Here is a 24,824-nt window from a genome sequence, read left to right on the forward strand (position 1 = left end):
CAAAAGGCTGTGGAAGCAGAGCCTTTGAATGCTTTTAAGGCGGAGCTAGATAGATTCTTGATTAACAAGGTGGTGAAAGGTTATTGGTGTGGACAGGAATGTGGGGTTGAAGTTACAAGCTATGATCTTATTGAATAGCGGAGCAGGCTAGAGGGGCCGATTGGCCTACTCCTGCTCCTAATTGGTATGTTTGTAAAATTTGCTTTAAAAGCATGGCCGAATGTTTCTTTCTGAAAATTTCTGTTCAGAAACCTACTTTTGTTGAAACGAATGTCAGAATTTGCATTTGTCTGGTGCCTTCCCCTTTTATACGATTGCACCGTAAGTACAAAAGCACCCGAGGGTTATGTGCTGAAGTGCCTGGATTTGGACTTGAGCCCGTGTATGACCTTCTGTCTCTAACGCGATAGTGCACGCACTAAGTCAAGATGGACTCCTTGTTGTTATAGAACAAGCTAACCATAGACATCACCACTTCAGAGGGAAGATTTATTTAATAGCAAATGCCTGATAAAATTCCACACTCGTTTAAGAGAGTTACTGTCCACTGACACTTCTTCACAATGTTTAAATGGTATCAAACCTAAATGCCTGGAAGACAACAAAACAGAGCGCAGTGATCACTGACGTGGTTAAAATGATTGTTTATGTGCACGTCCTTGAGTTCATTGCTAATCTGGATTTAGTTCAACATATCTGATGTGATGTTCTCAAAGTATCATCAAATGCAAAGAAACACTTGGATATGAAAAATCTTTCTGAAGAAGCAGGTATCAAGTTCTGAAGGAATAACCAATCTCAACCTGACACAGAAGATCATTGTATATATAATCCCACAAACACAAAAGAAAAACCACCTACCTGACTAAAAGTGTTTGATGTGGTATTACTCTGAGCCTGTCAGATTAAGAGTTTCTTGCAGCGATGCTGGACTGGAGTTGTGTCTTTTTTTAATATCATGATATTATTGGCGAATTTGTGCTGTTCAGCTGTTCCTTTAATGAGAAGTGCCATGATTGGTCAACAGCAGTGGTTCAGTCATTGTTATTTTGAGTAATACTGATGTATAACAGGAAATAGTGTGTTTAACTTAAAGATCTAATAATGCATTGTATAGATTCTTTGTGTGTGTGTGTGTGTGTGTGTGTGTGTGCATACCTCGGTTTTAAACTTTTGATTAAAAAAAAACAATTGTCACTTTATTTTGATGTGTGGAGAGTTTGCCTTTTGCTAAATTTGAATTTATACCACAATCTGTGTCACCTTGGTTTGCCTAAATTTGGAGCTGTGGTCTTCATGTGGTATCAGCGATAAGGAGGCGTTGGAGACGATGCAAAAAGGTTTCAGAAGGATGTTCCCAGAATTGAGAGAATAGAATTATCAGGAAAGGCTGAAGAGGCAGGAGCACTTTTCTGTGGAAAAGAAAAGGTTGGGGAGTAACCTGATAGGGGCCTTTAAGATTACAAAAAGTTTGATAGGTTAAAAGTGGAAAAAATGCTGCTTTTTATGCACGAGTCTAAAGTGTTTTGAAAGTTGGGTTGAGGTTGAACAATGTGATTTAAAGCAAACAAAACCTTACATTTGGCAGTAGGCCCATATATTATTGTCTACTGGAACTGAGTAGAACTAGACTGAGTTAGTGTGTCCTGTTCCTATTGACATTTGTGGCTTGGACTGGAACCACTGTGTCCCTGGTTCTCTGCCCCTCCCTGGAGTTGTTCTGTATTCTTTTCTCCTACAGAGAGAGAAAGCAGAGGATTGCATGTGTGAGAAACAGATTGTTTGGAGAAGAGGAAAGGACAACATCTGTGGAGGATGAGTGAGATAGCACAAAGATAAGAGTGCGTGTGTGTTGGCTGGTCAAATGGGGATTGGGAGGAGGTGTCTGGATAGAGGGGAATGAGTGGAGCTGCAAGGTATGTTGGTCTGAGTGTTATATAGGAGAATGCTGGGGAAGGCAGAGTGTGGGGTTTGGCGCCTGAAAGTGTTTTAGCCACTTTCTCGCCCTCCTGAGGTCCTAGATCCTCTTATGGCATTGTCTCCAGGTTTGAGGGATTACACTCCTCCTGCAGACATCCCCAAGCCTTTTCCATTCATACCTACTTCATTGGGGAGTTTGGCCTCATGTTTCTCAAGGACTGGAGAGAATACCTCACTGCTCTCAGTCAGAACCTGCAGCCTGACCTCCAAGGCAAGATTTGAAGAGCCTCGCGGGTAGCCCTCCCTGTTTTCCTTTCCAGTTCTGTGACTACTGAAGCCACGGAAATCAATATCGGGATTTCCCAGACGAGAGTCGCATAGATGTAGCTATTGTCATGAACGCTGAACTTTACAATGTGATTATGTTTGAAAATGTCCCCTTTAACTTACAATAAAACAGAACGTCCTGAAATGGGGTGGGGAGGTCGTCAGGGTGGGTTCCTGAGAAATACCACCGTTTGGAGAAATGCCAAAGTAATCCGGTTGTTTTGGAGAGAGAAACTAAAATGGAAACTCATTGGAGTGAGGTGGCAGCACTTGCATGATCTCACAGAAAAGGCAGCTGCTGTTTGAGATGCTGAAACAAAGCAGCTTTCTCTGTGGAAAAGCAGGGTGAACCGTTTCATGGTAACAGCCAAGCAGGATGCTTGTGAGAGTTTGGTTTCTGTTCAAAAAAAAGTGAATAGAATAGACTTGGCTTTTGGAAGATTTAATGAATGGTGAGTTGTCTTGATGTGGCTTGCTGGTGGTAATTGGATCCTGAAAACTTGAACGGGGAGTGGAGTGATTGTTGAAGGACTCTGGAAGTTTAGACCTGGCATGGCGGGCAGATGTGAATCTCTGCTGGAGAGCTGGCAATGAATGTAGGATTGTTCCCGTGGTGCCACATCTCTGTCAGAAGCGATGTGTTGCATGTAAAGGCATTTCCTAAAACATATTTCGGATTTGTTAATTATTAAATGTGAAACATACCATTTTAGCTTGTTGTATCAGTTGCTTGTCATTTGATGCTTGATCCTTGTTATTTTAGTTTGTTACATTAAAGCAAGATCTTGTCCACCTGAGTATTTCTGTTGGTAGTTTGTGAAATTTGTCTCTTTTATAAAAAAAAGTTATTGGTCCCTATAAGGATGATCTACATCGTCCCTAGGCAAGGGAGTAAGATAAATACAATGCAAATAACAAAGGAAACATGTACCATTGTTCACCAAAAGACCCTTTCTTTTAAATAATGCTACATAATCTTTTTGAAAGAGTTAGCTGCATTTAATTTATTTCTTTTCATCTGGTCCAATGGTCACTTCACAACTGTTGAGCTAATGTAACAGCACTTTGGTCTTGCTTCACATTCTAATATGCTGACATGCTGTTTGGAAAGCTCATGGTTGTACTATCTTTATGCAGGCTTTTTTTCTAAAATGGGAACTTCCTCTTTCAATTTACACAATATCTGTTTATTTTAAATGGCTGCAGGTCTTCAGGCTGAGGATTATCCTGTTCACCCTCAAAACTAGCTCCCTTGTCAATGCAAGTGCACAAACACACCAGTGTCCAACTTCTGCTGAATGTACAGAAGGAGAGGAAGGTGGCAAAGCTGCAAGTGCCCAGTGCAATCAAGGGCAGAATTTCACGTTTCCCTGTGAAATATCTCGAACGGCTTTCCCACCAGGCTCCCACCTGTCCAGACCTTCCCTCAATTTTCTGCTGAGATGGATGAGGCTGTTGCTGGCCCACCTGCCGTTGCTCCAGTTAAGGGCCTTAAGTGGCCAGTTATTGGCTGCTTAAAGGCCGTTTCCCGCCTAGGTTCAATTTTCTGGCTAGCGAGATGAATTCAGGTGCCGGGGAAACCCGAAAATTAACCATGTTTAGGTCTCATGTTGGGTCAGGTGGTGCCAGGTGCCTCCATGAGCAGCCTCCTTTTCATAACAGGCATCTCCACCCCACCCCGCCCCCAAACCCCACCTGTGCCAAATGGACTGGCTCACGCCGGTCCTCCCTCTCCCTGGCCTCTCCTGCAACACACCACCCTCCTTTTCCCACCCCTACCCTAGAACCTCACCTCCCCATCCTGCCCTGAGACCCCAAAAGTGGCCCTGGGCTCATGGAACTTGGGCTGCATGGATAGCTTACAGTCTCAGCCCTGTCCACTGGAGCTTCTGGCGCTGCAGGAACTAGAGAGCTGCTGGCCAATCAGATTGGCTGGCAGCTCTCTGGAGGGACTTCGTCCCGAATGAGGGGCAGTAGTTCCGCCTCCAACCAATTAATACTTGTTAGAGCGTTAAATGGCTGCACGGCAGGCAGTATTGGCGGGACTACTTCCATGCCAAACAGCACAAGCAGCAGGAGAAAGACAGAGCTAAGTTTGCCCGCAACGTACGGATCAGATCTAAGCTCTGCAGTCCTGCTAGATCCAATCGTGAATGGTGGTGGACAATTAAACAACTCACTGGAGGTGGAGGCTCCACAAATACCCCCATCCTCAATGCCCAGTACATCAGTGCAAAAGACAAGGCTGAACATTTGCTACAATCTTCAGACAGAAGGGCCAAGTGGATGATTCATCTTGGCCTTCTCCGGAGGTCCCCAGCATCACAGATGCTAGTCTTCAGCCAATTTGATTCACTCCACGTGATATCAAGAAATGGCTGAAGGCACTGGATACTGCAAAGGCTATGGGCCCTGACAGTATTCCGGCAATAGTACAGAAGACTTGTGCTCCAGAATTTTCCGCGCCCCTAGCTAAGCTGTTCAGTACAGCTACAACACTGGCATCTACCCGGCTATATGGAAAATTGCCCAGGTACACAAAAAGCAGGACAAATCCAACCCGGCCAATTACCGCCCCATCAATCTTCTCTCGATCATCAGTAAAACAATGGAAAGAGTCATCAACAGTGCTATCAAGCGGCACTTGCTTAGCAATAACCTACTCACTGACGCCTCGTTTGGGTTCTGCCAGGACCACTCAGCTCTTGACCTCATTGCAGCCTTGGTTCAAACATGGACAAAAGAGCTGAACTCCCGAGGTGAGGTGAGAGTCACTGCACTTGACGTCAAGGCCGCATTTGACCGGGTGTGGCATCAAGGAGCCCAAGCAAAACTGGAGTCAATGGGAATTAGGGGGAAAACTTTCGCTGGTTGGAGTCATACCTAGCACAAAGGAAGATGGTTGTGGCTGTTGGAGGTCAGTCATCTTAGCTCCAGGACATCATTGCAAGAGTTCCTCAGAATAGTGTCCTCAGCCCAACCATCTTCAGCTGCTTCATTAATGACCTCCCTTCCATCATAAGGTCAGAAGTGGGGATGTTCGCTGATGATTGCACAATGTTCAGCACCATTCGCAACTCCTCAGATACTGAAGCAGCCCATGTCCAAATGCAGCAAGACCTGGACAATATCCAGGCTTGGGCTGACAAGTGGCAAGTAACAATTGCGTCACACAAGTGTCAGGCAATGACCATCTCCGACAAGAGAGAATCCAACTACTGCTCCTTTCTGTTCAGTGGCATTACCATCACTGAATCCCCCACATTCTGGGGGTTACCGTTGACCAGAAACTGAACTGGACTAGCCATAGAAAAACTGTGGCTATAAGAGCAGGTCAGAGGCTAGGAGTTGTACGTCGAGTAACTCACCTCCTGACTCCCCAAAACCTGTCCACCATCAGCAAGGCACAAGTCAGGAGTGCGATGGAATACTCCCCACTTGCCTGGATGAGTGCAGCTCCCACAACACTCAAGAAGCTGGACACCATCCAGGACAAAGCAGCCCGCTTGATTGGCACCACATCCACAAACATTCACTCCCTCCACCACCGACACACAGAGGCAGCAGTGTGTACCATTTACAAGATGCACTGCAGGAATTCACCAAGGCCCCTTCGAAAGCACCTTCCAAACCCACAACCACTACCATCTGGAAGGACAAGGGCAGCAGATAGATGGGATCACCACCACCTGGAAGCTCCCCTCCAAGTCACTCACTGTCCTGACCTGGAAATATATCGCTGTTTCTTCACTGTCGCTGGGTCAAAATCCTGGAACTCCCTTCCTAACAGCACTGTGGGTGTACCTACACCAAAAGGGACTGCAGAGGTTCAAGAAGGCAGCTCACCAGCACCTTCTCAAGGGCAACTAGGAATGGGCAATGAATGCTGGCCCAGCAGAGAAACCCACATCCCGTGAATGAGTTAAAAAAAGGATGATTTTGCCGCTGACTCCTCGGATGGCGGGAGGAGAAACCCTGTCATCTTAACACTCCTGGACCAACAGAATTTCTCTGATCTTTGCTGTATTTAGCCCTCCCTCGCTCCCAATTTTCTGATCACTGAAATGAACATATTGACCTGAAATGGTCTCTCTCATTTTCCAGGTATTAATAAGATGTCTCTTTAAGATTAAACACTATGGCTGTATGTTGCTATATTTCTCTAAGACGGTAATGTTATATGTTATACAGCCATCAACGGTGGACACAGTGAAGCGTGAATTTTCTTGATCAGAATGCTTCAGTCAGTTTATGTCAAAATCAGATGAAGCAATGTGATTGTGCAATGTTCCAAAATTCTACTTTATAGTTACATCCTTGTGTTTTCTACTGCAAATTATGAAACATATGTGTTTCCTACTGAAAATTATGAAACATGTAAGCCATCTATGTGTATACATTTTTCACTCTTATTGAAGTTACAGGAGATAGCTATCTGTGAGGTGACTCGTTACTTTTAAAACTTCTTTTGTGAGTCTTTATGATTCTGCCACCAGAATAAGAGAGTGAGACACTAGGAGCTGGTGCATGTATGGTTACTTAGATACAAGTTTCTTAGTATCTTCCTATCCTTAGTGAATGATCTGGTTGCTGTGATTATGGTAAATTTGAACCTGGGTGAATGCCATGGTTGCTGGTGATTGTGATGCCAGAGGTCCTGGGGTCTGGGTTCAAACTGAGGTATTAAAATCTTCCTTGGCCAATATGTATTCCTCAGCTGACATCACCAGGGGCAGACCAACTTAATTCATCTCATTGCTGTCTTGTGGGATCTTGTTGTATATAACTTGGTCACTGTTTTTGACAAGAAAACAAAATCGTGTCTATATTTCAAAAACATTTCGATCACCCTGAAGCACTTTTGCAGTAGGCATTACATGAACTCAGTGCCTTTATTCTTCCCATCTCCCAAACATTTTTTTCAAATCTCTTCAGGAGTTTCGGTTTCCTTCTTAGTAATTTGAATAATCGAGGTCAAGGAGAGGTTCAAGGTGATTTTGCAAGGTTTGTGTTACGTTCTTTTACAGTGTCTGCTGTTGGTTCGTTGAGCACAGATTGTGAAGCGTTAGCATGTAAGGACAGATTGTTGGGGGAACCATTGGCCTTTGAGTTTCTTTCCAGACCTAACTTTGACCTGAATGCCTTACAAAACAGAAAGTAGATCACAGGATCGAAGCAGGCGTTAAGCGTTGACAGCACAATGGCAGATTCTTTAAAGTGGTAAAGAGTCTTTTTCCAAAAACATCCAATGATGACATTAATCTGACTTAAAATGTAAGCAAGCCTTGCGATGTGGTAGGGAACAAAACAAACTAAGAAGACAGTAAGGAGGATGAGGATGTTGTTCTTTGCCTTGGCTTGCTTCTTGAGTGAGCTTGGAGATGGGGATTTGTCAAGACGTTTTGCAGTTTGAAAGTAAAAGAAGCAAAGCCCCATTAGCACGCAGAGAAACAGAAATGTGCCTCCAACATGGAGGAATATATGCCAGTGAATTCCCGTACCACTTCTAAATCCTAAACATGTTTCTTTTGTACTATTCTGGGCTGGCTTTTTCCATGTCAGGTACACGTATGAAACTCCAAGGCTGAGAAGTACACACCAGGTTCCAATGGAGACAATTTTTGCAGACTTGGGTCTTTGAAATGCATATATTTTCAATGGTTTGACAATTTTCAGGTATCTAGTGGCCGCAATGTATCCCAGGAAGAGAATGCTTGAGTACATGTTCAAATAGAAGATGCATGTCGTAAAATTGCAGTAGATTATTCTCAGTATTGTGGAGCCCAAATTGCGCTCTCCTACGATTCTTATAGGCAGTGAGAGGACCAGCAAGAAATCGGCTACGACCAGGTTCTTTAAATAGATGATGATGCTGTTGCGGTTGGGAACGTGACAGAAGTAGACCCAGAAAGCCAGGCTGTTGAGAATGATTCCAACTACACAAACTAACGAATAGGCAGTAATCGTAAATATTGCCAAGCCACCAGAAGAAAACTGGCACGTGATGTTGCCAGAGGAATTTGTGCTTGAGCCAATCTCGATGCTTGCTGTAGGGTCAGCCATCGGTACACCTGAATGTTAAGGCAGAATATGTTATTTTTCTGAAATGGCATCATGTAACAATTTGCTAAAAGAGGCAATCCTTGAAAAGTGTTGGGACGGGGATTAAGTATTGTGATCGACTAATTATTTTTTGATAACTGGCTGTTGATGTACTTTCCATTCATTATGGAATGTTAGTAATGCAACAGCAAACCATGACAACAGACTTGATGTGCTTTGTGTTAAAGCAAACAATAGCTTTTCTCAGGAAAAGGCACTTAACACTGCCCATCTTTAACAAAAAGCCTTTGATATATCACTTTGTCACAACGTTGCAGAATTTATGTAACTACAGTTTGAAGACTTTGTGCTTGTTCATCTTGAAAGAAAGAGCTTGCATTTATATAGCACCTTTCATAAATTCAGGATGTCCAAAAGCACTTTACATCTAATGAAGTACTTTTGAAGTGTAGTCACTGTTGTAATACAGGAAATACATGAACAGATTTCACAAATTGTATTGCGTTCAATACATTAATTGTTTATTCTCTGGATCTCTTGTTTTCGATTCTGGTAAATGAATGATAAATAGTAATTAAGAACTCTGAATCTGTGAATGCCACAAAATGCATGGGGGAAACTGCATTGGTTTAGGTTATGAACTCATAACCTGGACTTACTTCCTCCTATCTGCTGGTCTTCAAACAAAAAGCAAATATCAAATGTTGGAAACTTTAAGTGCCAATAATATGTGAACTTTGTCCATTACCTGCTCTTCCCCCATTTCATTTCATTCACCTTATAAAGTAGTCTATTTACCTTTTAGATCTAACAAAAAGATTCACACCTAAATGCTATTGCAATCTAAGGCGTTGATAAACCTGGCGTGTTTTTCCAGTGCGTTCTCTTTTCATCCCTATTAGCTGCAGTTGTATTTGCCTGTGATTAACATAAACATTTTGCAGCAACGTGACTGTTTCAGCGATTCACAGAAGAGTGCTTTCAGGATGTGTGTGTGACAGCGCCTCTTTTCGAGTCAAAACAAATAAACTAAATTAACAAAATCAGGGACAAATTAAAAAGCAGCCCCTTAAAGGGAAACTGCAAAAACAGAGACAAAATTTAAAGGAAACTGACAAACATCAAACCAAAATGTGATCGAGGATCAATAAAACACTCCGGCCCCTGCGGGTGCCCACCGGGCATTGAAGGCTTCAACGGTGCCAGCGGACATTGCTGTGCTCTCTCTCCAGGGACACCCGACGACGAATGTAGCCACGGGAAACTTAGACGTTTCCACTCTAATGAAGGGAGTTACACACCTGCTTTCTAATTCTGTGTGAATGAAATTTTCCAAATCTGACCATTGGTCATTGTACCGAATGCTAGATTCATAACTGAAAAGTTAAGAAAGAAAGATGGAAAGAGCTAAGATTTTGATTTTGGTTGCGGGGTGTTATTTACCCTGGTTTGCTTTAAAATTATGGACAAATGTTTTTTCTCCTAAAAATTTGACTGCTTTTAAAAAGCTTACTTTTGTTGAAGCAAAAGTCAGAATTTGCTTTTATCTGTTGACTTGCACTTCCCCAGTACTGCATTGTTACATGTCAGCCTAGATTATATGCTTTAGTTTCTGGAGTGGGACTTGAGCCCATGTATAACCTTGTGTCCCTAATGCAATAGTGCTAACACTAGTGAATTGCTTGTTACTATAGAAATAATTAACCATAGACTGCTCTGCTTCAAAGGGAAGATTTCTTTAATGGCAAATACCAGATCAAGTTCCACACCTATTTAAGAGTGTTAGTCTACACCAAGGTTTACCTCACAATGTTTAAATAGCAACAAACCTAAATGCCTGGATGGTGACAAAGCAGAGCGCAGTGATCACTGACGTGGTTAAATTGATGGTTTATGTGCACGTCTTCGATTTCATTGCTAGTTTGGATTTCGTTGATGACATCTGATTTAATGTCCTCAAAGCACCTTCAAATGCAAAGAAACGCTTGGATGTGAAAAATCCTTCTCAAACAGCATGGAGCAAGTTCAAAACGAACCACCAGTCTCAACATGACACTGATGGTCTCTGTATATATAATCCCAGAAACGCACAAGTAAAATCACCTACCTGACTGAAAGTTTTTGATGTGGTATTATTCTGTGCCTGTCAGATCAAGAGTTTCTTGCAGCGATGCTGGACTGGGCTTGTGTGTAAAAAAAAATGTTTTTTAATCCTTGCGATATTCCTGGTCAAGTTGTGCTGTTCAGCATTTCCCAGACTTAGTAAATAGCGAGATGAATAATCAAGTGCTCAGTCAGAAGTTCAGCTCTGACCAACATTATGAGTTTACTAGTGATGTAAAACAGGAAACATGGTGTTCAATTTAGAGATCTGACTATGCATTGCATTATTTCCTTGTTTGATGTGTGTGTTTCACATCAGACCTTGGTTTTAAACATTTTGTTGAAGTATGGAGAGTTTGCCTTTATAAAACGTTCTTTGCCACCTTGGTTAGTTTAAATTGGCAGTTCTGGTCTCCATGTGATAACAATGATAAGGAAGCACTGGGCAAGGTGTAAAAAGATTTCACAAGGGTGATACCAGAACTGAGAGGATTATTGTCGTCAGCTGACCCTTGATTCGGCGATGACGTCTACTGAGGGTTGGGAGTTTCTGTTATGGGTCTTCGTGTCACTGAACAGGCCGATTCTTGATCCACAGATCTTTGGACACATGGCATGTAGGATGTCCCACCAAGTAGTGGGATCTGGAATGCAGGATTATCTTCTTTTTCTTTCTTTCTTCTCTGCCATGGTGCCTCATCATTAAGGTGTTTGGACTCTTAAGCTCAAAACCGCTTGATGGTCAAGTTGTCGCCATTTTGAACGATTGGTAAAGAGCTCCTCCCAGTCATTAATGGCAATGCTGCCACACTTCAGGGAGAGCTTCAGATTGCCTTTGAAGCAATTTCTTTGTGCTCTCCTGGAACACTGGTCGTTTGAGGGTTGGGAAAGCAGGATCTGGCTAGGGAGACACCGTTTGGCCTTCTGGACACTCTGTGCAGTCCTTTGAAGTTGATTTTGCAGGAGCTTTGCCTAAATGCTTGTGGAGCTGGCATCAAGGAGGATGATCCTGCCATTGTTCATGGAATTTCTCCAGCACTCTTATGTGTCGCTCATAGACGTAGGGGAATGTGGTGATGGCCTCGGACTTTTGCTGACTTGCAGAGATCTTTTTTGTCAAACACTCGTGGCTGTAGCTTGTAGAAGGCTGAGCTGGTGCAGCTGATCTGGCAATGTCCACCCGTGACGTCAAGGTTGGGAAGAGGTGCTAGACAATGGGAGGTCCAAAAGGTCGTCAGTGGTAGGGCACGCGAAGGAAGATTGTGTGTTTTAACAGCTGTGAAGGTGGAAGACAGCTGCAGCGGCAGGGTGGTCCTGGTCGCCTTGCCTCAACATATGACTGAGAGGATACAACTCACCTCCTGACTCACCAAAGCCTGTCCACCATCTACAAGGCACAAGTCAGAAGTGTGATGGAATACCCCCCACTTGCCTGAATGACTGCAGCTCCCACAACACTTGAGAAGCTTGATACCCTCCAGGATAAAGCAGCGCGCTTGATTGGCACCCTGTCCACAAACATTCATTCACTCCACTACCGTTGCATAGTGGCAGCAATGTGCGCCATCTACAAGATGCGCTGCAGAAACTCATCAAGGCTCCTTGGGCAGCACCTTCCAAACCCACGACCGCTACCATCTAGAAGGACAAGGGCAGCAGATACATGGGAACATCACCGCCTGGAAGTTCCCCTCCAAGCCACGCCCCATCCTGACTTGGAACTATATCGCCGGCCCTTCGACGTCACTGGGTCAAAATCCTGGCACTCCCTCCCTAACAGCACTGTGGGTGTACCTACGCCACATGGACTGCAGTGGTTCAAGAAAGCCGTTCACCACCACCTTCTCAAGGGCAACTAGGGATGGGCAATAAATGCTGGCCTAGCCAGCGACGTCCACATCCCGTAAACGAATTTTAAAAAATGCTGAAGAGGTTGGAACACTTTTCTCTGGAACAGAAGTGGCTGAAGAATAATCTGATAGGGATTTAAGGTTACAGAGGCATCTGACAGATTAAAAGTGGGAAAAATGCTGCTTTTTGTGCACTAGTTCAAAGCATTAAGATTGGGGTTAAACAGTGTGATTTGAGGCAAAAAATAAAGCTCACATTTGGTGGTAATCCATAGATTATTGTCTATACTGGAACCGAGTAGAACTAGACTGAATTAGTGTGTCCTGCTCATTACAACATTTGTGGCTTGGACTGAAGCCCCTACGCCCCTTGTTCTCGGCTCCTCTCTGGAGTCCTTTGCTCTCTTCTGCTGTAACAGGAGAAACCAGAGGGTTGCAAGTGTGAGAAATGGATTTTGTGGAGAAGAAGAAAGGGCAAGATTTGTGGAGGATAACTATGAGACATGGGAGTGAGGTGGCACAAAGATAAGAGTAAGTGTGAGTGTTGGCTGGTGAAATGGGACGTGAGAAGGTGTCTGGGTAGAGGGAACGAGGGGAGCTGCAAGGTATGTTGGTGTGAGTAGTATTATATAGGAGAATGGCGGGGAAGTCAGGGTGTGGGGTTTGGCCCCCAAAAGTGTTTTGCCACTTCCTCGCCCTCCTGAGGTCCTGGACCCTCTTACGACGTTGTCTTCAGGTTTGAGGGATCACACTCCTGGTGCAGACTTCCTCAGCCTCTTCCATTCACTCCTGCTTGGTCGGTGAGGTTGGCCTTATCTTTCCCTGGGATGGGAGAGACTACCTCGGTGCACTTCCTCAGATGCAACAGTAGGTCCTCCAGGTAAGATTCTAAGACCCAAAGGGGCAGCCTTCCCAGGTCTCCTTTCCTGTTCTGTAATGGTTGGAGCACCAGGAATCAATATATACTTCAGTCATTCTGACCCCTGTCAGAGTCCCTTTAACTAGAAATTGTTCCTTTGATAGATTTGGTGCATCATCCTGTCCATTATGACACAGCCAATGGTAAAGTCTGAGTTGTTCAAATCCCGGAGGGAAACTTGAGACAACTGTCATAACCTATTTTTGCAATTTGTATGTTTTGTTCTGTAGGCTTTGAATTCAGCAGTAATAAGACCACAGAGTCTCGAGAGTTTTTTTTATAAAACTAAATTAAACATTTATCAATACAAGACAGATTGTAAGCACGTACATATGTCTGCAAAATTAGTACTATAATAACTACAAAAATCTCCTAATTAATCTGACTCTCAGTCCCCCCCCCCCCCCCGCCCCCCACCATGTTAAGGCACCAAGAAAACACACAGATTTAAACAGACCCCTGGCAAAGCATACTCTGGACATTTGCATTCAAAATGAGTTTCTTTCAGCACTGGGTCCTTGTAGATAGACTCGAGGCTTACAGGCTGGAGGCCAACCTAAATTGCTTGGCGTAATCGGGTACTGTCAAAACTGGTGTCGCAGTTAATAGTTTTCAAACTACCAAATGCCTTCTGACACTCCTGTGTCTATTGAAACTTGTTGTTCTTTTATTTATTTTGCTTCAGTGAGTTGAGCAACCACACTGCTCAGATTTGATACAAATTTCCAATAAAACCCATTCATACCCAGAAATCTCAAAACTTCTTGTTTTGTTATAGGCATTGGGAAATCCATAATAGCCTTAACTTTCATATCCCTCAGAGCCACCTTACCATGTCCAGTGTTATAGCCTAGATATGTGACTTAGGCTTTTGCAAGTTCACTTTTAGCCAAGTTCATCACCAAATTAGCTTCTTGTAATTGAGTAAATAACTCCTCCAGATGTTGTGGATGCTCATCCCACGTCTGACTGAAAACTATTAAGTCATCAATATAAACAGCACACTTGCTTAGACCTGCAATTACTTTGTTTCAGTCTTTGAAATGTCGCAGGTGCATTCTTTATACCAAATTACATGACTTTAAATTGATATAGTCCATTTGGCATCACAAAAGCTGATATTTCCTTTGCTCTTTCCGACAACGGTACCTGCCAATATCCCTTTAGCATGTCAATCTTTGTGATAAATTTCGATTGTCCCACTTTCTCAATATAATCCCCCAACCATCGTATCGGATATGAATCCATTTTTGTCACCACATTCACCTTTCGATGGTCCGCACACAGTCTTTGTGTTCCATCCAGTTTCGGTACCAGTACAATAGGTGAACTCCAGTTACTGCAACTAGACTCAATGATATCATTTTGAAGCATGAAGTCAATTTCTTTCTATACTTGTGACAACTTTACCAGATTTAATCGATAAGGATGTTGCATTACCGAAGATGAAACTTCTACAGATACATCATATATAGCTAAGTCTGCCCTTCCCCAACTTTTTTTCCACAAATAGCTTTGTATGACTGCAATAGCTTTCCCAAATCACACTGACACTTGTCTGGAAGGTAACTCAATGTTATGTTAAAGTTTTCAAGTACCGCCTCCTTATCCAATTTGATCAGAAGAAAATCAATTTCAGAATCCTGCAAATGGCCTAGTAGGGGTGGGATGAGGGGAGAGGACGGAGTGGGAGAAAATATTGAAATAGGCTAAAAGGTGGGGATAAAACAATGATTGGAAATACATTTTAAAAATAACAATAATAGAAATAAGTGGGAAAAAAAATATATAAAAATTTAAAAATAAATATTTGAAAAAAGGGGATCGAAAAGGGGTCAGGATGGGGGAGAGAGTTCACGATCTGAAGTTGTTGAACTCATTGTTAAGTCCGGAAGGCTGTAGAGTGTCTAGTTGGAAGATGAGGTGCTGTTCCTCCAGTTTGCATTGAGCTTCACTGGAACATTGCAGCAAGGATGGACATGTGGGCATGAGAGCAGGGTGGAGTGTTGAAATGGCAAGCTTGTGGACGTTGGAATCCACTTGGGGTAAGTCGGAGACGGAGTTAGTCACTGAGGAAGGACATATGGCCGTGAAAGCGAGTTTTAGTAAACACCTTGTCAAGCACCAGGAGAGAAATGGAAAACAATGAAGGTGAACAGGGCAATTTTCTTAGTTGTAATATTTTTCTGCCACTATTCCAAGCAGAGCAGGGAGTTCTTGTGGTATCTTGGCCAATTTATGCTTCCACATCCAATATCTTTCACTTTATAAAGCGTTTATTATTTCCCTTTTTTATCACTCATTCATGCTCCTTTTTGCCTTTCTATATAGATCAGCTGGCTGTTGATCTCATCTGATTATGATGGGATCTTTTGTCCAAATCTGCTACCGCGTTTACCCTCAAAACGTTGGTTATTGCATGTCATTGGTTCTTTGAGATGTCACGGGAATAAGATGAGGCGCTAGTTAAATTCACATTCCTACTTGTCCCCTCCTTTCTAGGAAAGAGGAATTACTGTATGACTAATGTGAGGAACTATAGTATCCTTTCTTGAGCTTTCAGTCAGCTGATTTCACTCTTTGCACAGTAGCTTCTTGTTTTATAGGACTGAACTCAGATGGCACCGTGTGTTAGAAAAGTAAGGAAGTGACTTTTATGCTTTCTGCAATCGGAATTGTAAAGGTAACGTGAGGAGAATATGTTCAATGTAAAACGTTGAACAAGAGACGATTAAACAAGACACTCGATGTGTTCCCACACTGGGATGCACAAAAGGTGACATGTCTTGGCTGAATAGAAAAAAGAAAGTGAGACTTGGGTTAATAATGCAAAAGAAAATAGAGCACAGAAAATGGTGGCAAAACATATAGAAAGGCAAAAAGGAGCATGAACAAGTGATAAAAATGGGAAATAATAAAGGCTTTTATAAGCACTATATAAATTGAATGAATAATTACAGGCAGCAGGAAGGGTCAATTAAGGAGAAAGCCAAGTTGCCTTTGGAGGATGAAGGAGTGATCAAATGATTACACCGTGTCAGTTTTCATAGAATAATGTAATGGAAATGAACAGGTGCAAGTGCAACTGTTTAAAAAAAAACTAATAGGATAACGCCAATAGCATGGGCATGACAGGCTGAATGATGGCCTCTATGCTGTGTCATTGCATAAGTTTCTGGTGTGGGAAACTTTATTAAAAAAATGTTAAAATGGGCTTTTGTTACATGGAGACATTGGAGATTCTGGGGCTCTTCTCTTTAGAACAGAAATGGTTAAGGGAACATGTAGTAGGGGTGTTCAGTATCATGAATGGTTTTGTTAGAGCAAGTAAAGAGAAATGGTTTGCAGTTGCCAAAGGGCTGTTGACCAGAGGACTCAGATTAATGATCATTGGCAAAAGCACCAGAGGTGAAACGAGGATCCTTTTCCTTTTGCACAGTGAGTTATTATGATCCACAATGCACTGACTGAAGAGGTGGGTGGAACCAGATCCAGTGACAGCAGTCAAAAGAAGGGAATTGGATAAATACTTGAAGGAAAAAGGTTACAGAGTTCCGGGGAATGGGACTAATTGATTAAGTCTTCCAATGAGCTGGCACAGGCTTGCTTGGCCAAATAGGCTCCTCCTGTAATTCCATGATTCTATAAGCGGCACCCAAACAGATATTAAAATGCTGAAGAAAGATGGTAAGACAGACTGTTCACATATATATAACTGTGTCGTGGAATGCTGATGAAGATGTAGAATAGTTTGCCCAGTTGCCTGGAGGAGGAAGACGATAGCCTGGATTTTGCAGTGGAAATGAGGGTGAAGCAGTCAGCGTTCACTATCATTACTCCTCTGAAACTGAAGCAACTCCTTGCGCCTGTGCGTGCACGGTTAAATGCGGAAATCCAGAAGTTGTCGTCAGTGATTCTGTGCTTGCCCATAGGGTGCGCTGCTGAGATCCTTCAGAATACAGTCAATTAGAAATCACTGAACTGATGAGAACTCCTATGTTCTTAGTCTCACTGTAAAAAGGCTTGATAAAGTTACACCTTGTTGAATGAGGTGTAATGGCATTTTCAATGGCACGTTTAGTTCACAATTGCTACTAAACAGCCTCACTGGCTGTTATAATTGTTAAATGTCATATTTCTGCCGTATGATAAAAACATTTTGTAATTTTTAAAAAGATTTATGTGATACTTGAGCTTTTACCTTAATCTCATGTGTGTCCCAATCATTTATTTCACTATCTGTAACATAATATTGAAAAATTGAATGTGAAGGGATTCAGTAGTTTTTACTTGCTATTTTGCTGTCTGTGGGAATATTTTAACATGAATGGCTGCTTATCCTGCTTGATTACATCACTATGGCTGGATTTCTGGAGATCCCTGTGTCTTGGCATGAGATTCAAACCAATGTCAGGAAAGGGGAAAACCATGCCCCGTTGCTAAATCTTTGTGGGCAGCTTTCTTTGAGGTCAACGGTCTGTGCCCTGCTTCACTATTGATCATCAGATCAAGTCTAATGTAGAATAAAAGCAAGAAAGGATTGGAAAGATATTTGAGAATATGGGCAATTGCATGGGTAATTATTTTTGAGATTTGCATGGTAGACTGCAGCTTTTTGTGGTTCTGTATTTTCTTGTGTTCCATCGGGTCTGTTGGGCACCCAGTGATCACATGGACCAGGCTCTCTTCCTCTTAGAATGGTTACAGTATAGAAGGGGAACATTCAGCCCATTGTGTCTTTGTCAGCTTCCTGCAAGAGCAACTCACCAAGTTCCACTCCCCTGCCTTTTCCCCATAGCCCTGCAATTTTTTTTCTATTCAGATAACTTTCCAATTCTCTTTGTAAACTCTTGGTTGAATCTGTCTCCATTACACTCTCAGGGAGTGCCTTCCAGATCCCAACTGCTCACCATGTTTAAAAAAAAAGGTTTTCCTCATGTCATCGTTTTTTTTTGCCAATCACTTTAAATCTGTTCTTGACCCTTCTGTCAGCGGGAACACTTTTTCTCCCCATCTACTCTGTCCAGACCCTTCATGATTTGAAAAATCCCTATCAAATCTCCACTTAATTTTTTCTTCTCAAAGGAGAGCAGCTGCAGCTTCTCCAATCCATGTAGCCAAGTTCCTCATCCCTGAACTATTCTCAAAAATCTTTGCTGTACCCTCTCTAATGCCCTCACATCCTTCCCAAAGTGCGGTGCCCAGACCTGCACACAATATTCTAGCTGAGGCAAATCAGGGTTTTTATACATGTTCATTGTAACTTCCTTTTGTACTCTATGGCTCAATATATAAAGCCCAGGATCCCACATGCTTTATTAACTGCTTTCTAACCTGTCCTGCCACCTTCAGTAATTTGTGTACATGTACATCCAGATTCCTCCTTCTGCGCCCCCTTTAGAATTGTACCTTTTATTTTGCCGCTTTTTGTCCTTCCTACCAAAATGAATTGCTTCACACTTCTTTTTTCTATCTGATGTTACAGCAGTTATGCACTATATCTTTGAAAGCCTCGGATGTGGTTGAGGACCAAGTGAAAGAAGTTCTAAATTACAAATATGGTCAACATTTGTCAAACCCATTGGTGAAATATCTCAAGTTTCCCCGCAGCAGTCAATGGAAATACACAAAATTGCATAAGTTCTCTGCCAACGAAAGTAAATTACAGTCAACCATCAGACAAACCTTAAACATGTTACTTGTTCCAGTTGTTGAGCTTTCAAAATATGAAGCTTTATTAGTAGGCTGTTAATTGTGGATTTAACAGAATTACTTCAGCTCAAATTAGAGAGCCTCAAAGGGGAATAAAGGGCAGAAGAAACACATTTGGTTTTGGACTTGATTTCCAGAAAAATGGATCACTATTGTGTGGACAAATTTCATGGAAGAAATTCTGTGACTGACTGTGTAATAATGGAATCATGTGTGCTAGGGAGAGAAACCAAATCAAATACTTGAAGCGACACAATAGTTCTGATGCATCCATTGTGTTGGATGTGGAGTCCAACAGCGAGTTCTTACCCGCTGGGTGACATCTCTCTCTGCCTCTGTCTTGTCAAAACGTAAATACTGAAGCAGTTTAAAATGTTGGCTTTTTGTAAAAAAAACAAATGTGTCAGGAGATTGAGTAATGGTAAAAACAAAAAAACTGCAGATGCTGGAAATCCAAACCAAAAACAGAAACAGAAATACCTGGAAAAACTCAGCAGGCCTGGCAGCATCGGCGGAGAAGAGCACAGGTGAAAACGAAACGTCAACTGTGTTCTTCTCCGCCGATGCTGCCAGACCTGCTGAGTTTTTCCAGGTATTTCTGTTCCTGTTTTTGATTGAGTAATGGTAATTGATGCTCAATCAATTGTTAAATTTAAATCTGAAATTGCTAGATTTTTGTTAACCAAAGGTATTAAGGGACATGGGGTAAAGTTGGGTATGTGAAGTTAGGTCACAGATCAGCCATGATCTAATTGAATGGCAGAAAAGGCTCGAGGACTAAATGGCACACTTCTATTTCTATGTTTCATGGTTGGGCATGACTTACGGTTGGTCAACTTGCATGTGGTCTTTTGAGGAAGTGACCTTTATGGGCCCAGTGCACTGGGGGATTAAACTCAGATCCTCTCGCTGCTGATGTGAAAATGTATGGATTAATTGAGTACATTATGTGATGCATTAGCAGGGACAGAAATATCATTGAGGGGTAAATCCTTTGCTTTTTTACCCAGGCCCAACTTTGATCTAAATGCCTTGCAAAACAGAAAGTAGATCACTGGATCAAAGCATGAGTTAAGCGTTGACAGTAAGAGGGAAGATTCCTTAGCGTAATACAAAATCTTTTTCCAGTGGCAGTCCAGAATGGAGTTTGTCTGGCTTAAAACATAAGCAAGTCTTATGGTGTGGTAAGGCACGAAGCAAACCAAGAACACGACAAACAGGATTAGAATATTGTTCTTTGCCTTGGCTTGCTTTCCCAGTGACTGTGTACAAGGAGACCGGCGGAGTTGTCTTGAAATCTGGAAGTAAAAGAAGCCAAGTCCAACTAACACACACACAAATATGATCAGGCCAATAATGTGGGTAAATGTGTACACAACCTGTTGCTTTTCAACTTGTATGCAGACCTGAGAGTTTTGTGGCACTGTCTGACTTTCCATATTTATTAAAAGCATAAAGAGGCTTCCAAAGAGGAGGAGGACACCCCAAGTTCCCAGAGAGAGAAGCTTGGCAGCCTTCAGATTTTGAAATGCATATACTTGGAGCGGTCTGACGATTTTCAGGTATCTGGTGGCTCCAATATACCCTAGAAAGAAAATACTGGAGTAGATGTTCAAATAGAAGATGCACGCTAAAAAATTGCAGTAAATTCTGTTCACGGATGATGTGGAGCTCGAGTCACTGACTCTGAGGATTTTTACCGGTAGTGATAGGACCAGGAGGAAATCAGCTATGACCAGGTTCTTCAAATAGACTATAATGGCATTGTTGCTGGGGATGTGACAGAAGTACACCCAAAATGCTAGGCTGTTGAGAATGAATCCAGTTATACAAATAAATGTATAGGCAGTAACAGTAAATATTGTGAAGCCTTTTGAAAAGTAAACACAAGTGGAGTCGCTGTGATTGTTTGCCATGCTTGTGTAGTTTGTTCTACCCCCACTTGCGTAGATTTCTGTAGACGTATCCATGGAAGCATCTGAGGGTTGGTGGTAGAGCCAATTAGTTGGTCAGCCTCTGATTTTTGCCGCAATAACATCCAGTGAAATAAATGCCAATATGGTTTTTGTTCAGACTGTGTTCCTGTCTGCTGCTAGAACCAAAACAAAAGTGACAAAGAGTTGTGACAGATACTGCATGTTAAAACAGGGATCTCAGTTTTGAGCTCCCAAGCCCACGACCCCTACCACCTAGAAGGACCAGGGCAGCAGATGCTTGGGAACACCACCACCTGCAAGTCCCCCTCCAAGCCGCACCCTACCCTGACTTGGAAATATATTGCCGTTCCTTCACTGTCGCTGGTTCAAATTCCTGGAACTCCCTTCCTAGCAGCACTGTGGGTGTACCTACGCCTCAGATGGACTGCAGCGGTTCAAGAAGGTGACTCAGCACCACCTTCTCAAGGGAAATTTGGGATGGGCAACAAATACTGGCCTAGCCAGCAATGCTCATATCCCGTGAAAGAATGAAAAGAAAATCGGCCATTATTTATAACACATTTTATTTGCCAAACCTGCAATTGCGATGTTACAAACGGCAGATTCTTCAAATATTTAAATTATGATCATTTTCTGGTGTTCAATTTATAACCAATTCAGGGGAATTTTTTTTTTTTACAGTTTTTTATCTCCTCATTTAAAAAAGTAATTGGAGGTACGCTTGAAGTGCCGTAACCTGCCAGGCTACAGACCAAGTGCTGGAGAGCAGGATTAGGCTCACTGGCTACTTCTTGGCTGGTATGGACAAGTTGGGCCAAGTGATCTTCTTCTGTGCTGTAACGTTCCAAGATTCTATGATTAAAAAATGATGTGGACTGCCTGTTCGGTACTGAGCTGTACAGACCAGAAAGGCACCAGAGTCGGGGTTTGCTCTGTGATGAGTAAATTGATCCACACAGGGGTGCAACTGGACACTACAGTCAGCCTCAGTGACTTTGGACAAGGGAGGAGTAAAATCGCAGAAGGTGTAAGTTGGGTAAGGATGTGATTAGGCTTGCACTCCATTATTGATGAGGCTACCAAACTTCACTGTCCAACCTCATGTGAAGAATTACTATTTGCAAGAGCTATTGGAGAACAGCATGAAGCCATCAAACCACCCTTAGCAAGAGACTGAAGGAGTGGTGGAAGATCATTCACTAGCCACTTTCCAAAAGGTCTTGGATAAGTACCTAGCGGAAAAATTGCAGGGTTATGAGGAAAGACAAGGGGATTGTGACTAAACAGATAGCTTTTGCATAGTGATAGGGTAGACACGATGGACTGAATGGCTACTTTCTCTGCTGCAAGAATCAATTTCCTGCTGACTTGAAGATGCTGAGAACGTGGGAAACGTAACTGCTCTTCTGTAGAAAAGCCATCTACTAATTCTCAGAACGCTTTTTGCTTGTATTTAACCTTGCAAAGAAAACTTTAAAAAAAAGTTGGTCTAACCAAAGTTAGCCCTCAACTTCCTCCCCTCTGGTGTTCATGAGTTTGCAGATGAAGTTGTAAAAGGGAACATATCTTCTATTGCTGTTGCAGATCCCACATAACGAACAGAGAACCACACAAGGAGTGTATGTTGGACACAGGGCTGTATAACACTGTAACCCTGGTTCCCTGACCCAACTTCCCATGCAAATCTGTATGGGCATGAGCCAAAATAGGACTGGTATGGAGCAGCTTTTCTGATGTTAACATGGGCTGAAGAAGTGAATTATTCAAACAGAATCAAACTACATTTTAGACATTTCTGAACCCTCACTCTAAGAAATGAACTGTGAAGTTGCAAATTAGAATGCCGACAATCCTGAGCATCTGGCTTCTTAATCGCTCGCTTTTTCTGTTCCTGTCCTTTATCCTCCTTTTTTCTGAACACCTGCGCACTGTTCCTCAGCCAAGGGGGTGAGTTTGTAGATCCTCTCCATGAGACTCATTAAGCGACTCATTTATTGCAGAGTACAGTAAAGTAGGTCTCAGCTAGGCTAATTATAGACCGCAGCTAGACCCGGAGCATTTACACAAGTCTCAGCCGATGAATCACTGAGTACATTAACTCCACCAGAAGGTGGGTGAACGTACACTATGGCTAAACCGTTCACAACTCATGCATGCAAAGCTTGGCTTCCTCTTCAAAAATTATTTTTAATCATGATAGGCTTGTGCTCTCACTTCCCAAGGTTTTAAAATGGAGAGCAACAGGTTATCAGATGGTATAAATAAAGTGTGTTTTTGATCAAGAATTAAGGATTTTCTTTGAGCGACAGCGAAGGGAAGAATCAACTTAAAATCCTAAGTGGTAGCTGGGATTGTACTTTGACATTCACCTCGATGAATAATGGCCTGCGACCTGGATTCCCAAGCGCAGCCCATTATCATGATAAACCTGAAAGCAATGCTGAGTCAAAGTAGCACGTTACTGAATTTCTGAAATTGTTGCATTCTTTAACTGGTTCACTACTGTCTGCTGCCGTCACTTTATAACTTAAAACTTATAGTTAATAGATTTTCCATAGCAGTTTGAGTTTTCTGAAAAGTTTGACTATTTCACCAGCTGTCGGAGAAGGGTGATAACAGAAAAATATTGGAAATACACAGCACAGTGTCCATCAGCAGCTGGAAAGACTGATTAACATCTGGGTGATTCACCATGATGGCGAAGGGTCCCTGTGTGAAATATTTATTTTCTTTAGCCGAATGTTAGTCAATCTGCTGTACCTGCAGCATTTTCTTCCGTTGTTTCTACTCCAGCTTTTCAACACTCTTTCGGCATCCTTTTTTTCCTCTTCTCTCAGGCTTACCTGGACATGTTAGCAGATTTCTGAAGAAAGGAATGTTGTATTCAGTTCAATGGGCACATAGAACTTCAGCTGAAGTTTTTTTTTTAAAAACGGGGAACCTGGCGGTGTTTCTACCTCTTGGAAGAAACCCTTCAGTTTGTGGCTGTTCGCATCAGAATCTGTACCAAGGCATGCAGAAATTTAACGAACAAAAACCACCGCTATGTCTTTAATCTATTATCAAACCCATTCAAGTGCAATCTCCTTGTTTTGTGGCAACGAGTTGCAAGAAACAGCTTTCTGTTTTACAGCACAGTGAACCGTGCTGCTGTTCAGTCTCAAACCCTGTTTGCATCCAATCCGACATGTTAAATAAAATGTCACTAGTCATATTCCTGTTTTGTCAAATAGCAAATTGTTTGGACAAAATGTTCAGCGTTAGTTTTGCACATGACAAAATAAAAACGTAGACGTGTAGCAATTATAATCAGAATATTACATTAAGTGGTACTTACTGAAGTTTTGATACCTGGTTTGTTCACGTTGCTGAATTGATTGCTGTGCATACAAGACAAAGTGCCTCTCTTCCTATTGGTCACTCTGCTAGTCAGGTTAGCTGATCATAATTTCCTGCCACAGCTAAGGCCAGGAAGTCAATTTCTGTGGGCACGTATTATAACTTAGTCGTATTCGATCATTTCGAGAAATACTCTTAAATTCGGGGAGATGTTGGCAGAGTGGTAATGTCACTGGCCTAGAAATCCAGTGGCCCAGGTTAATGCTCTCGGGATAAAAGCAAAATACTGCAGATGCTGGAAATGACTTGGGTTGAAATCCCATCATGGCAGCTGGCTGAATTTGAACTGAATTTAAACTCGATTAAGTAATGCATTTGATTAATTTTGAAAATCTGGAAATTAAAATAGTCTTAGTAATGGTGACCATGAAACTAGCGGCGATTGTTGTAAAAATCCAGCTGATTCACTAATGTCCTTCAGGGAAATCTGTCCTGTACCTGGTCTGGCCTGACTCCAAACCCAATGTGGTTGACTCTTAACTTTCCTCTGAAATGGCCTAGCAAGCCACTCAGCTGTACAAAACCACTACAGAATGGACTGTAGCGATTCAGGAAAGTGGCTTCTCAAGGGCAAATAGCGACGGGCTAAAAATA

At 42.4% G+C, this 24,824-nt stretch overlaps 3 protein-coding genes across 3 annotated transcripts in view; 1 reads left to right on the forward strand and 2 right to left on the reverse strand.

The window, feature by feature from the left end:
- The window catches only part of LOC144693984 (mediator of RNA polymerase II transcription subunit 12-like protein), a 590,784-nt gene that overhangs the window by 233,943 nt on the left and 332,017 nt on the right, over positions 1 to 24,824 (forward strand). The gene's annotated exons all lie outside the window — the stretch shown is intronic.
- LOC144693986 (P2Y purinoceptor 14-like) lies at positions 6,799 to 10,589 on the reverse strand. Its single transcript, XM_078564270.1, has 3 exons — positions 10,418 to 10,589; positions 10,114 to 10,275; positions 6,799 to 8,318 (listed from the first exon to the last, which is right to left on the reverse strand). The coding sequence occupies exon 3, from the start codon at positions 8,308 to 8,310 to the stop codon at positions 7,234 to 7,236; it is 1,077 nt and encodes a 358-aa protein (XP_078420396.1). The 5' UTR covers positions 8,311 to 8,318; positions 10,114 to 10,275; positions 10,418 to 10,589; the 3' UTR covers positions 6,799 to 7,233.
- LOC144693992 (P2Y purinoceptor 14-like) lies at positions 19,786 to 20,938 on the reverse strand. Its single transcript, XM_078564275.1, has one exon. It carries the CDS (start codon positions 20,862 to 20,864, stop codon positions 19,827 to 19,829), a length of 1,038 nt encoding a protein of 345 aa, XP_078420401.1. The 5' UTR covers positions 20,865 to 20,938; the 3' UTR covers positions 19,786 to 19,826.

The sequence above is a fragment of the Cetorhinus maximus genome, chromosome 19 (genome assembly GCF_964194155.1).
Source record: "Cetorhinus maximus chromosome 19, sCetMax3.hap1.1, whole genome shotgun sequence".
In the NCBI taxonomy this organism is placed as follows: Eukaryota; Metazoa; Chordata; class Chondrichthyes; order Lamniformes; family Cetorhinidae; genus Cetorhinus; species Cetorhinus maximus.